The sequence below is a fragment of the Pelmatolapia mariae genome, linkage group LG10_11 (genome assembly GCF_036321145.2).
Source record: "Pelmatolapia mariae isolate MD_Pm_ZW linkage group LG10_11, Pm_UMD_F_2, whole genome shotgun sequence".
Taxonomy (NCBI): domain Eukaryota; kingdom Metazoa; phylum Chordata; class Actinopteri; order Cichliformes; family Cichlidae; genus Pelmatolapia; species Pelmatolapia mariae.
In genome coordinates, this window is record NC_086236.1 from 17,238,140 (window position 1) to 17,253,042 (window position 14,903).

Sequence of the window (14,903 nt, forward strand, 5' to 3'; positions counted from 1 at the left end):
GCTGCTTGAAGAGGTATACGAGAGAAATAGAAGGCAGGAGAATAAACAAGCTGTTCTCCACTGAACCATCCAAGGTGTACTCTTAGTGGCAGGGGAACAAAATGACAACAGCACAAACAAGGCTGGAGACTGAACAATACTGGAAGAGCATATGGGAGAAGGAAGCAACCCATAACTAGGGCTAGGTATCGTCACTGATTTCTATAATTGATTCGATTCTGATTCACAAGGTCCCTATTCGAGTCGATCCCCGATTCAATTCAATTCAATTCAATTTTGACTCAGTCAGAAATATTATAATTCTGATCATTTATCAGTACTGACACTTATGAAACTTCATCAGAGGTGTAAGCATCACAGCAGATGCCTTTGTGTCAAAATAATTGAGGATAAAACACAGAAAAACATGAAGGAGATTTTCTTGGCCTGGCTTTTTATAGCAGATAACCTTAAAAATATTCTGCAGTAGATCAAAAACTGAAGAAAACCACGAATCAACATATGAACATTACCTGATGCTGCTGATGTGAAGCAGAGAAACGTTATATTAGAGACACAGCCAAGTGTTTTGCTATTTGGCATAATTTTAAAAAGTTTAAATTTCTTTGGTTTTGAACAGCAAAAATTAGGCTTTCTTGCCTAGTGGGTGAATAAGCTGACTAAACTCCATGAGCGTCTGGCAAGACTACCAGATGCTAGTCAATGAGACAAACTCAGAATGGCTAGCTGTAGACCATACAGTCCTGATTCCCAAGGACCCCTAGAAAGGACCAGTCCCATCCAGCTACCGGCCAATAATCTGCCTCAGTACCACATGGAAGCTCTGTCCCCACTGCTGTTCTGCAAAGGTCTGAACCCCCTCAGTGAGATCATTGACAAGACTGGCTACGGATACCGACTACAGAATGGAGCAATCAGCCACCTCTTCTACATGGATAACATCAACTTCTATGCCAAGAGTGAACGGGACATTGATTCACTGATCCACACCACCAGGATCTACAGCAAGGACATCGGAATGTCGTTCAGACTGGAGAAGTGTAGTGGGATGGTAATGAAGAGAGGGAAGGTAGTCAGAACTGAGGGGATGAAACTACCAGGAGACACGCTCTGAGTCGCTCCTCTCTTAATGTGGTCCTGCTCAATGCTATGAAAATACAGACATATGGAAGGACAAGCCCCTGCACAGTATGTACCACCACCACCAGATAGAGGAGGAGACTGACATACAGAAATCCTACCAGTGGCTAGTCAAAGCCGGACTGAAAGACAGCACAGAGGCACTAATCATGGCAGCACAGGAACAAGCTCTGAGCACAAGATCCATAGAGGCTGCACTGTAAAATGTAATTCTAGCTGTTTGTTATTTCAACATATTATTCTATATCAGTTTGACGATAGATGACTGAAGTTGTTGTTATAACATAGAATTACAAGTTAAAAACGTCCCAATTACACCAAAAAAAGCTAACTTGAAAACTCATGTCCAGCTAAATCAGAAACTTATGTGAACTTGACAATGCGGGTAAGTTGAGCACAGCAGGATTCAAAACTGCCTCACGTGACTGCTACCGAGGTGCATCATGGGGAATTGGCGGTTAACGACATGCTCACTTTACTTGGACGTTTTCTAATCGTCTTCTTTGGAATATGCTTTCAAGGTGAGTAACATTGGTTATAACTATAAGGAAAGAGAGCTACAAAAGTTGGAACATGTTTTGAATTTATGGCATGACGTGTGTTTTTCTCTTTTACCGAAATGTTTGCTTTAGCTAATGTAACTTTAGCCGACAAGGTCCAGCTTGTGTGTCATGACCAAACTTGACCTAATAAACTGACATATGGCCTTTTTTATGGGTTTAATGTGGCGCTGAGCAAATCACAAGTATTGTGCCGCTAGCTTTAAGGTTGTGCACTCAACCACTGTTGCGATATTAGCAAGCTAACTCAGCTAATTAATAAAGCTTATTTCATATTGTCTCTGTACTTGTAAATTCCTTTCAAGTTCACAGGCTGTTGTATTTTGGTGGAAGTTCATTTTGGCAATATTTCCAATAACTGGCTGGGTTCAAAAAGACCTTTTTGGCAGGACTCGGATGCTTGTTGTCATCTGTTTATCCCTATGTAATCACTTAAGGTGTTATTAACTGCTGCATGCTAAGCTGCAAGAGTGCACTGAGGACAGAGACAAAATATGGTCTACAAACCAGCATTATATTAGTTTTTATCAGATAGTCCTCCAGTGTGCTTATTTTTTGCTTTAATTATAATGTGCAGTTATTTGTTACCCTGAAATGCTTTATGCTTAACAACAGCTCACTATTTTGACTTATTTTTGAACTCTTGTGATCAGTATGACTAGATTGTGTGAGTTTCCATACTAAACGAGCTGTAGTGATAAAATAATTGGCATCAGAGACACTGATTTTTGGCATGGTATACTGCAGAAGTTTTTTTTTTTTTGCATAATTTACCTTTTAATTAAACTGCATTCTCTGTATTGTAACAAAACTAACATTGTTTATATGTCAGAAAATTAGCAAACATGAATAAATGGCGAAAACAATATAATTATAACATATATTTTTATTTTACTTATTTTAGGTCTGTGAAGCCAAACTTGATGCTGGGGATTTATTTTTGTCAGTGGAGTCAAATGGTAAGTTACAATTTGTGCATTTTGTCATACTGGAAACACCTCAGATTATATTGTAATTTAATAGCTCTGTAGAACAAATGATATAAAGATTGTAGTGTCAGGGTACTTCTTAAGAAGTAATATGGCACTATTGATGATCACATGCAGGTGGCATAAACTAAATATTCAGACGTGTTACCAACAAATGATTCATTAACAAAAGCAATGGAGCAGACTGTTTAGGTTCTTGTGGTTGTAATAACATCCATAACTGCAAGTTTGTCATTAATTTATTTTCACAGGTCTAGATGATCACATTTGACTTTGTCATTTAAATGAGGTGGACTTGCAAACTTTGCGCTCTTTGGGGTAAATTGCTGTCCACTACATATACACAGAATCTGCACAGTATTTCAGATCTAAAAAGGGAGTATGTAATGGACTTGCTGGCTTTAATGTAAAAAGCCTGTTGTGTAACTTTAATGAGGCAGTTGGACTAAAACAGTATTGCTCATCAAGGTAAACATCTGAGGAATAAGGAAACTGTTACTTGTCCTTTTACTCAGTGTTCTTTTAATCGCACGTTTACTAAAGTTTTACATCACATAAGTCATTTTCACAATCATTCTACTTTAAAAGATTTCAAGACAGAGCTTATTGTTCTCTGAACTTCCTTGTTTGCTGAACGGCAGGTAAAGTGCATCTTTTTGTTTGTTTGCTTTTGTGTGTTTGTGTTTTCTCTAATGGGCCTCAGATGACTGTTTGCTTAAATTTGGGTCTCAAAGAATCTTTTTTTAATTCTGCCTGTACTCTCCACCCCTCTTCTTCTATTGCTCAGGTTGAAGCAGAATTTGCCCGTCTTACATCTGTTGACCTGAAAGGGTTCCTTTTTGCTGTGCTTGACCATTATGGAGAGGTTCGTGGAGCTGTACAAAATCAAGAGCGGCATAGAAAGGCTAACTAGGCTCATAAGATGCTTCGGAGATGATGTAAGTGTTCAACTGCGAAATCTAATCCTTTGTTTAAGTTTTAGGTTATCCAGTTCAACTGATGAACTCATTGAAAGAAAGCTGATAAGTAAAGTCTGTCATCATATTTCACAACTGGACATTTAGTGTGGTAACTTTTACAGAATCTGTGTATATTGGTGGTAGGTTGGATATCATATTCTACTTGAATGTCCTGATAAGCCTGATTCAAAATCTCCAATGATAATCATATATTGATGGAATTATGCATCAAAAAGCTGTGAATTTGGAGCTGTCTACATGCTTCATAAACACTGTTTAAAAAGTGTTTTTGTTTTCTTTTTGACTTCTTTGACCAGAGCCCTACACAAAGGAAGAGGACAGAGGACCTCATTTTCTAAAGGAAGATCCCTCACACACTTTCAAGACTGTGAAGGTTAGCATTGTTTCTTTTAGTAAATTTAATAATGACAGCACCACAGTGGATTTTAAATTAAAAAGTACATGTGTACTTTTTCCTCACCAAATGTATTATTACAAGATCTTTGACACTGGATTTGGTCTGGGTTTCAGAGAAACTAACTGGCAAGCTAGCATTGATATTATTAGTGTCTTGTGTTTATTCATGTCTTCACCAGGGTCTTTGACATTTCGCTGCTGTACTGTTCACTTCAGCTTTACGTTTGATTTCTCACATTGTATATTGTAATGGCAGAGATATTAGGATATTTAAGGGGCTGCAGTGGCTGCTACAGCTGTGGGGGGCAATACTTTGGTGAAATGTCCTGGACCCTGGAAAAGAGACTGTGTAGACTGGGTAAGCAATTAAAGGTTACTGGCCGAGAGTCATTGGGCAGCTGGGTAAAGGTGGATGTTGATATTCAGTGCCAATTATGCAACCTGTTCAGCCATGTCTATATGCTCTTTTTTCATGCTGTTAATATAGGGGGAAAAAATAAACTTTAACCCTTTAAGACCTACCATAGAACCAAGTCCGCCAGAGCTTATATTATATTTTTACATGCTGTAGTGCCAATTTTGGGAGCATTTCAAGTTGATATACATCAATACAACCATTACAGCCCAAATTTTAATAATATGTATGCATTAAGTGCATAGTAATTACATAAATTGCAAAAAAGTGCAATAAACTACAAAAAAATTGAAAATCGTTTTTGTTTTTTTAACATATATTTCTAGTTAGAGAAATTTAAGAGGCTTATCCCTCAAAACTGTAAATACAAAAAAGTTGCACAAACTAGTTTCCCACCACAGGAAATTTATTTGAAGTGTCTTCATAGTTTTACTTTTGAAATACACCAATTTTTATATACTGCAGGAAAAACGAAAATAAATATTATAGTGCAAATTTGCAAAAAAGCAGCATATGCATCAAAATAAACTATTTCCAGCAGTGCAATTTGAGTTCTAAGCATCCCAGAAACGACACAGAAAGTCATAAAGTCAAAGATAACTTTTAAAAACACCAGTATAGGCTCTGAGGCCCTGACAGTAAAAAAAACTACATTTCCGCGAAAATGACGTCACTTCCGGTTTCGGGCAGGTAATGGCGGACATGCGAAAGTTCGCGCTGACGTCTATTCCAACGTAGGAAGTGTTATGAACAGCTGATCGGATCGGCAAAGCGTGTTTCTGGAATATTATGTTTTTGTTGCTGCAAGCGCTTTTTATGCAGTTTTTGCAAAGCTATATGTGGAAGAAAACCGTGACCTAGGACAAGCTGATGGCATAAGATGTAAGTACAACTTCTCCGGTTTCATATGCAAAAAAAATTATTGCGCTAGCTTACGTGGTTGCAGTGATACAGGGATTTAAAAATAGATACGCAAATTGTAGCGGGGGCGCTACGCTCGGCTCTAAAGGGTTAATCAATAAACTGATTAAAGAAGCATTGTCTATGGAGCCGTAATCTGATCCTGTAGTGTAGCTGCAGTTTGCACATTTCATGTATTCTCAGCCAGATTTGGTTTAGAGCACAGCCAATATTTAGCATAAGTAGATTTAAATTCACACACTGGTGATGGCAAGCTACATTGTAGCCACAGCCACCCTGGGGCGCACTGACAGAGGCGAGGCTGCCGGACACTGGCACCACCGGGCCCTCTGACCACCACCAGTAGGCAACAGGTGAAGTGTCTTGCCCAAGGACACAACGACTGAAACTGTCGGAGCCAGGGCTCGAACCGGCAACCTTCCAATTATAAGACGAACTGTCAACTCTTGAGTCACGATTCAGTCATCCACCCATGTGTGTGAATGACTGAATGTGTAAAGCACTTTGGAGTCCTTAGGGGACTAGTAAAGCACTATACAAATACAGGCCATTTACCATTTAAATTGAAAATTTTGTTTGAATTCTGCAATTGAAGACATGCTCAGTTATTTATGAACATGGTCTTTGTTTAAAGCAAGAAATGGATTTGTAACATGGGGGTGCATATCTCATTCTGAAAAAACTTTAACAACTAATAAGTGTTACCCAAAGCCAATCACCATCATCCAAAGCATCAGTATGGCTCTTCTTTGGAAAGACATGAATTGTTAAGCACACGGGATATTGTGTAATTGTAATTGTGTAATTTTTTTTTTTTTTTTGTCTTTGAACCCTTTTATAGCCGACAGGTATTGAAGACACGTTTTCTAAGAGGATGAAAGTTGGCATTGCGATGGTGAAAGAAGAAGACATCGATGTGTTGGTTGTCCTTGAGGCAGCAGTAATCCTGTCTAATCTGAGGGATGTCTCAAGTGCCATTTCCATGCTGATGGGCCTTCTTTTTGCCCTCAACATACACTATCCAAAGGAACTTAAGGACATCTTTGAAGTCATTCAGAACATCCTAATGAACATTGGTGGAAGGCAGTGCATCTCACTAGTGCATGGTCTAAGAAACAGACTCTTGCAGAAAGCCATGCAGAACTGTAATTGTATGATCCTTAGTGTTAAGGACAGTTTTTATTTTACTGTTTGTTTTTTTATTCTTGCAAGTTCTCATTCTCACTTTTGTATGTCACTAAATGACTACACTTTACATTCCAGATTAGACAATTACTCATTTGTTCATGGTTTAAGAAACTTATGTGAACAACAATATAATGCTGGACTTTGCAGATGCTTATCTCATGCAAGTCAGTAGTTTTTCCTTTGTTTTGCAATTGAGCAGACTCAAACTAATGTTTCTGAAATATCCATATTATCAAATGTTTCAGAAGCATGCAGTCATTTTCAGAGATATTGGTTCTGTGGAATTTGTTGCAATTGTAAACGAAGACAAATACAAGAGTTTGATGTCTTAGTTGTTATAAACTGATCTTTACTGTCACTTATCAAAGGTTTTGTACTATTTTAATATTTCAAGTTTTATGCTAACAGGTGTGACTGAGCACAATGAAGTTTAAAAATTTTGTAAATGTAAAGAATAACTTTTCTAAAATAGCAAGTGTCCCGTTGATACATTACATTAATGCAGACTTTATGTTGTTACTTCACAAGAATCACTACTGCTCCTAGAGTATTGGTCAGAATTTCATCTTCACCCAAACTGGGCTCAAGACCAAGTTCAAATTTATTGTTTCACAGGGAGCAGCCTTTGAGTTTTGATGGATTGTGAGCCTGATGAGCTACGTCACTGATTTTTCTGTTTCTCAGATGACTAAGATGGCACAATAAATGGTGAATGTTGGGTGCTCATGAGTAATTGTCTTGTCATGTTCTTAAAACAAACTTTCTGTATGAAATGATCAGATAGACTTTAATGGAATCTGTGGGGTTTTATTTTTTTTCTGTAAACAACAGAAAATTAATTTAAAGGAATGTAGATATTTAAACCTGAGATCTAAGATAAACCTAACAGGTAGTTTTGCTGAAATGGATGTTAGAAAGCCAAAAAAAAACAAAACAAAACTTAAGATGTTTAATACACATTTTTCTTTACATCCAGTCAATCAACTCTGATAATTAAAATGAAACTGATTTACAAGTTCACTCAGCTACCTTAAGGAGCTCAGTTAATTAATAAACTTAAATCAACTTAGCTAACAGATTATGTTAGTTAAGCTAAAATAGATTCCTAAGTTAAAAGAACTACTAAAGTATTTGAATTAACTAAAAAACCCAAGTCAACTGAACTAGGACAAGAGTTTAAACAATAGATTATTTTAATTTAGCTGAAAGGGTTTTCCCAAGTAAAGATGACAATTAAAGGAGTTGAACTGACTAATAAATCTCAGTCAACTAAACTAAGATGAAAGTTTAGACAACATGTGATTTTTCATTAAGATAACAATTGGTTGTGTTATAAGAACAAACTCTATTTCTTGACTTAACTTAAAATTTTAAGGCAGCCCTTTACCTCATATTTTTAAGTTGAAACAACAAGTTATATTTTACAGTGTGGGGTCTATCACACCAGGCAAGACCCCAGGTGCAGGTTGTGTAAAGATGCCCCAGAGACAATCCAGCACATAACAGCAGGGTGTAAGATGCTAGCAGGCAGGGCATACATGGAACGCCATAACCAAGTGGCCGGCATAGTATACAGAAACATCTGTGCCCAATACAGCCTGGAAGTCCCGAGGTCAAAATAGGAGACACCCCCTAGGGTGGTGGAGAATGACTGAGCTAAGATCCTGTGGGACATCCAGATACAGACAGATAAAATGGTGGTGGCTAACCAACCGGACATAGTGGTGGTAGACAAACAGAAGAAGATGGCCGTAGTGATACATGTTGCAGTTCCCAATGACAGCAACATCAGAAAGAAGGAACATGAGAAGCTCGAGAAATACCAAGGGCTCAGAGAAGAGCTCGAGAAAATGTGGAGGGTGAAGGTAACGGTGGTCCCAGTGGTAGTCGGAGCACTAGGTGCAGTGATTCCCAAACTAGGCGAGTGGCTCCAGCAGATTCCAGGAACAACATCGGAGATCTCTTTCCAGAAGAACGCAGTCCTAGGAACAGCTAAGATACTGCGCAGGACCCTTAAGCTGACAGGCCTCTGGTAGAGGACCTGAGCTTGAAGAATTGACCGCCCACAGGGGCGAGCGGGGAATTTATATATATATATATATATATATATATATCTTAGCCGATATGATGTCAGGCATCATATCGGCTAAGATGAACAGGCACATGGGTCAATACATGAGCGGGGCACAGAAAGGGATTGGCAAGAATACCAGAGGCGCAAAACACCAGCTACTGGTAGACAGAACAGTCAGCCGAGACTGCAAGACCAGACTGACCAACCTGTGCACAGCCTGGATTGATTACAAGAAGGCCTATGACTCAATGCCCCACAGCTGGATACTGGAATGCCTAGAATTGTACAAGATCAACAGGACCCTAAGAGCCTTCATCAGGAACTCAATGGGGATGTGGCGTACAACACTAGAGGCCAACTCCAAGCCCATAGCACAAGTCACCATCAAGTGCGGGATCTACCAAGGAGATGCTCTGTCCCCACTGCTGTTCTGCATAGGCCTGAACCCCCTCAGCGAGATCATTAACAAGACTGGCTACAGATACCGACTACGAAACGGAGCAGTTGTCAGCCACCTCCTGTACATGGATGACATCAAGCTGTATGCCAAGAGTGAACGAGACATCGATTCACTGATCCACACTACCAGGCTATACAGCAATGATATTGGAATGTCGTTCGGACTGGAGAAGTGTAGTCGGGTGGTAACAAAGAGAGGGAAGGTAGTCAGAACTGAGGGGATTGAACTACCAGAAGGCAACATTGCAGACATAGAGGACAGTCACAAGTACCTGGGGATCCCGCAGGCAAATGCGAACCATGAAGAGGCCGCTAGGAAAGCTGCAACCACCAAGTACCTGCAGAGGGTCAGGCAAGTCCTGAGGAGTCAGCTGAATGGTAAGAACAAGATCCGGGCCATCAACACCTACGCCCTGCCCGTGATCAGGTACCCTGCTGGGGTAATAGGCTGGCCAAAGGAGGAGATAGAAGCCACTGACATAAAGACAAGAAAGCTCCTGACCATGCATGGAGGGTTTCACCCCAAGTCCAGCACCCTGAGGCTGTACGCTAAGTGGAAGGAAGGAGGCCGGGGACTGGTGAGTGTCAGCTCCACAGTCCAGGATGAGACAAGAAACATCCACGAATACATCACGAAGATGGCCCCAACTGACAGCGTGCTCAGTGAATACCTCAGGCAGCAGAAACCCAAGAAAGAGGAGGAAGGCGAGGAACCATCATGGAAGGACAGGCCCCTGCACGGTATGTACCACCGGCAGATAGAGGAGGTGGCTGATATCCAGAAATCCTACCAGTGGCTGGACAAAGCTGGACTGAAAGACAGCACAGAGGCACTAATCATGGCAGCACAAGAACAAGCTCTGAGTACAAGATCCATAGAGGCTGGGGTCTATCACACCAGGCAAGACCCCAGGTGCAGGCTGTGTAAAGATGCCCCAGAGACAATCCAGCACATAACAGCAGGGTGCAAGATGCTAGCAGGCAAGGCATACATGGAACGCCATAACCAAGTGGCCGGCATAGTGTACAGGAACATCTGTGCCGAGTATAACCTGGAAGTCCCGAGGTCAAAATGGGAGATGCCCCCAAGGGTGGTGGAGAATGACTGAGCTAAGATCCTGTGGGACTTCCAGATACAGACGGACAAAATGGTGGTGGCTAACCAACCGGACATAGTGGTGGTAGACAAACAGAAGAAGACGGCTGTAGTGATCGATGTAGCGGTTCCGAATGACAGCAATATCAGGAAGAAGGAACACGAGAAGCTGGAGAAATACCAAGGGCTCAGAGAAGAGCTCGAGAGGATGTGGAGGGTGAAGGTAATGGTGGTCCCCGTGGTAATTGGAGCACTAGGTGCGGTGACTCCCAAGCTAGGCGAGTGGCTCCAGCAGATCCCGGGAACAACATCGGAGATCTCTGTCCAGAAGAGCGCAGTCCTGGGAACAGCTAAGATACTGCGCAGGACCCTCAAGCTCCCAGGCCTCTGGTAGAGGACCCGAGCTTGAAGGATAAACCGCCCGCAGGGGCGAGATGGGTGTTTTTTTTTTTTTTTTTTATATATATATATATATATATATATATATATATATGCAAAACATTGCAGCTTGCATAAACAGTATATCAGCTAAAATGCTCCCTAAGAAACGATTTTCAATATGAAATATATTCAGTTTGTACTCTTACATAATCAGGTAAATAATAAAAACATAAGCAGATAATCTGGTGGAAAAATTTGGAGAAAACTTTAGTATTTATTGCTTTTTCTCAAACTCAAAGACAATTCAGTCAGAACTGCAATTTGTTTCATGCATAATTTCATATTTAAATTCTACTTCTCAACATTCTTAACAACAGTCCACAACATATTATGAAACACTTGGCTTTACTGGTATAATTTATGGCTATTGCATTGTATTACCAATGAGTAAGTTAATATCAACATGTTTTTCTATAACACTCCTCTACGATTTAATATAGCAGTGATTACAAGGTCTTGTTTTTGCTTTCATGCGATTGAGATAAGTTCTTTTGAAAAGCTTCTTAACTGCAATCATCACTTCTTCTGTCTTCAAAGCATATACAATAGGATCGAGCAAAGCTGGTATAGTGTGTGTCAATGCAGAATTTATCATTCTGGCATTAGGATGGATGTAGGAGGCCCTTGCAGCTATGTTAGTGATTCCAATTGGCAAGAAGAACATGACCACAAGGATCAGGTGAGAAGTACAAGTTTTTAATGCTCTGAGTCGCTCCTCTCTTGATGTGGTCCTGCTCAATGCTATGAAAATACAGATATATGTGGCTATTATGAATATAAGAGGAATAATGATGAGTATAGCAACAAGTGCAGATGCCATGTTGTAATTTAAAGTTGTATCATTACAAGCCAGACGATAAACTGGTCCATGATCACAGAAAAAGCCTTTAACCACCAAAGACCTACAAAATGAGAGACGATTAATAAGCCCAACCATGGTTGCTATTACACTCACCAAAAAAATCCATACAAACAACAGAATTGCAGTAATTGATTGTTCAGTCACAATATTATGATACCTTAAAGGGAAACAAATTGCTATAAGTCTGTCATATGCCATAGTGACAAGTGTCCATGACTGCACACTTGCAAAGAAAATAACAAAGAACATATAACTTAAACAGGCGTCATAGATGATGTATCTCTTGTCAAACAGAAATGCATCTAAGAGTTTGGGGATGAGAGCTGTGCTCCCACACAAATCTGTCAAAGCCATGTTGAACACAATCATGTATTTAGGAGTATGAAGAGTCTTCACCAGCCAAATAACTGAGAGAAGAAAGCCATTACCCAAAACAGTCATGATGTAGACAAAACACAGGAAGGCATAGTAATATCTAATATGAGGGATGTTGGAAAATCCACTGAGATAACATTTTTCAGGCCGAACAAATGTGTTATTAAAGATAGTAGTGGTTTTATCTTCTGTTCCCATTGCAAATATTTGTTTCCCTAAACATAAAAACAGTAAAATAGAATAAAACATAATGAGTTACTTGATTATTGCTGTGTAAAAAAACTAAACTCACCTGACACCCTGTCAGGTGACTAGTATAAACTCACCCTTGACCACAGAGAGTTGTAAGTAGGTTGTACTGTGAGAGATGTACCATTTATATTTTACTTCTACGGCTGTGTGACAGTGAAAAGTCAGGTAGGTGTGCCACTTACTATCAGAGTTTATGTCATCATGAGATGATGAAGAGATGTAACTGTTTAATTTTGTAAGAGCTTTTCATTATTATAGAATAATATTTAAATTTAAACTGTGAAAGCACATTTTCACAAAGAATGAATAAATAATCCTCTCATACGTATGCATACACACACAGGTACTATAGTTACAACACTCCTTGCTCTTTGTGTCTGGAAAGCTGATTGGGTATTGTCGTCACATGAACACTCGGCGGGCACATGAACACTATGCATGCTCAAGTTTGTGAATTCAAAAACTCATAATATAGGTACAACTACTAAAACTTTTGGATGAGTGTAAATCTCAGTGGTGAAATTTTCTAAAAATCTTGTGAATTTGATAATTTGATCTTTAAAGAGGTTTATCCTTCGATTTGAACCTCAGTCCTTGCTATTTTAAATAGCAGTATTACTTCCAGTGTGGTTCCTGATGGTTTTAAACATGCAATTGTAAATCCTTTATTTAAAAAACTGGCCTTGATCTCTCATCCCTTTCAAAGTTATTGGAAAAAATAGTTTTTCTCCAACTGAATACGTTTTTGGATGATAATGGTATAATGAAGGTTTTTCAATCTGGTTTTAAGCATCTACATTCCACTGAAACAGCACTTTTACAGGTTTTTAATGACATCCTTTTAGCAAATGATTCTGGATTCTTGTAATTCTTGTGCTTTTAGATTTTACTGCAGCGTTTGACACTGTGGTCAACAGTATTCTTATCTTCTGTTTGGAACGCTGGGTTGAGATTAAAGGTGCAGCACTGGATTGACTTTGTTCCTATTTGAGTGGCAGAACGTTTAGTGTCAATGTTGAAAATTTTTTGTTCACCTAAGCCCTCTTTTTGTGGTAAATAATAAATATCAAGGATTGACAGAGGTGGTTATAAATAAATATCAAGAATATTCCAGAGTAGAAAAGAGCGTGTGCAAAAAGGATGTAACTATTGCAGTGTTTACAGTGTATTAGATGATTAATTTAAAGTCCTAATGTTGGCTTATAAATGCCTAAATGGTCTTGCTCCTCCATACTTTTCTGAGGTATTATATTCCCTCGCGGGCCCTTAGATCAGCCGACCAGCTGCTTTTGGTTGTCTCAAAAACTAGACTGAAACTTAGAGGAGAACGAGCTTTCTCACTTGTGGCTCCCAAACTTTGGAATACGTTGCCTTTCAATATTAGACAGGCATCTCTGTTTCCTGTTTTTAAGTCACTTTTGAAAACACACCTTTTTTCAATAGCGTTTAGACTGACTTCAATTGATTTCCTTTTCATGCTTTTTATGTGAGTATTTTCATGTGAATGGTTTTATCTTTTGTTTTATCTCTTGTTTTGGTCTTGTACAGCACTTTGGACAAACTTTCCATTTTTTAAATGTGCTATATAAATAAATTGGATTTGGATTTATGATAAGTAAAATGATAAGTGCAGTGCTAACTGGTAACTAAAAAATGTTTCATTACATGCAAGAAGATAAACTGGTCAATGATCACAAAAAAAGCTGTTTATCACCATCGATCTGCAGAATGACAGACAATTAAGAAGCCCAACCATGGTTGCTACTGCACTTAAAAAAATACAAACAGCAGGATTGCAGTAATTGATGTTTCAGTCACCTTACTGTGTTACCTCAAAGGGAGACAAATTGCTATAAGTCTGTCATATGCCATAATGACAAGTGTCCATGACTGCGTACTTGCAAAGAACAAAACAAAGAACATATAACTTAAACAAGCCTCGTAGACAATGTATCTCCTGTCAAACAGAAAAGTATCTAAGACTTCTGGGATGAGTACTGTGCTCCCACACAAATCTGTCAAAGCCATGTTAAACACAATCATGTATTTAGGAGTATGAAGAGTCTTCACCAGCCAAATAACCAAGAGAAGAAAACCGTTCCCCAAAACAGTCACGATATAGGCAAAACACAGGAAGACATAGAAATACCTAATATGAGGGATGTTGGAAAATCCACTGAGATAGAATTTTGCAGGGTGAACAAATGTGGTGTTAAGCATTGAAATGGCTTTGTCTTCTGATCCCATTACAAATATTTATTTCCCTAAACATAAAAAGAGCAGAATATATTAAAAGATAATGATGTACTCGATTATTGCTGTGGCAAAACCTCGTCTCAACCTAGTACAACAGGTTGTACTGTCAGTAATCCTCTTAATATTAAACCTCTAAAACAGTAGGGAGTAGTATGGGACAGTAGAAATTTAGATAAGCGTGTCATGTGCTCATAAATTTAATTAAGTTTATGCCATTAGTGAGCTGATGTAACATATGCGGTTGCTATGTTACATTCGATAGAGAACTGAATCATTACTGGCATAGAACTTTAAACAAATCTCATTAACACAAAATAATAATAATAATAATAATAATAATAATAATACCTTTATTTATAAAGGGCTTTAAAACAAAGTGCTGAACAGTTATTTGAAGATAAATACATAAATAAATACAAGCAATACAAGCAATACAGAAAAAAAGCAATATAATTTAAAAACTGATAACAATTTAAAAACTAATAGGCATTGAATTAAG

The 14,903-nt window shown here is 38.8% G+C and overlaps 1 protein-coding gene, 1 long non-coding RNA gene and 1 pseudogene across 2 annotated transcripts; 1 reads left to right on the forward strand and 2 right to left on the reverse strand.

Annotated features, from left to right (window-relative positions):
• Nucleotides 1-3,530: 3,530 nt before the first annotated feature.
• LOC134635647 (uncharacterized) lies at nucleotides 3,531-6,278 on the forward strand. The gene is made up of 3 exons (XR_010094967.1): nucleotides 3,531-3,627; nucleotides 3,966-4,042; nucleotides 6,243-6,278. It is a non-coding gene; the product is annotated as an uncharacterized LOC134635647 (long non-coding RNA).
• A 1,169-nt stretch (nucleotides 6,279-7,447) lies between these two features.
• LOC134636135 (olfactory receptor 8G17-like) lies at nucleotides 7,448-12,094 on the reverse strand. Its single transcript, XM_063485972.1, has 2 exons — nucleotides 11,148-12,094; nucleotides 7,448-7,466 (listed from the first exon to the last, which is right to left on the reverse strand). The coding sequence occupies exons 1-2, from the start codon at nucleotides 12,092-12,094 to the stop codon at nucleotides 7,448-7,450; spliced, it is 966 nt and encodes a 321-aa protein (XP_063342042.1).
• Nucleotides 12,095-13,754: 1,660 nt separating this feature from the next.
• Nucleotides 13,755-14,395, reverse strand: LOC134635298 (olfactory receptor 52K2-like; annotated as a pseudogene).
• Nucleotides 14,396-14,903: the final 508 nt, after the last annotated feature.

What these genes read in the sequence shown, in the direction of transcription:
- LOC134636135 (XM_063485972.1), bottom strand. Translation starts at nt 12,094, where the DNA reads ATGGGAACAGAAGATAAAACCACTACTATCTTTAATAACACATTTGTT.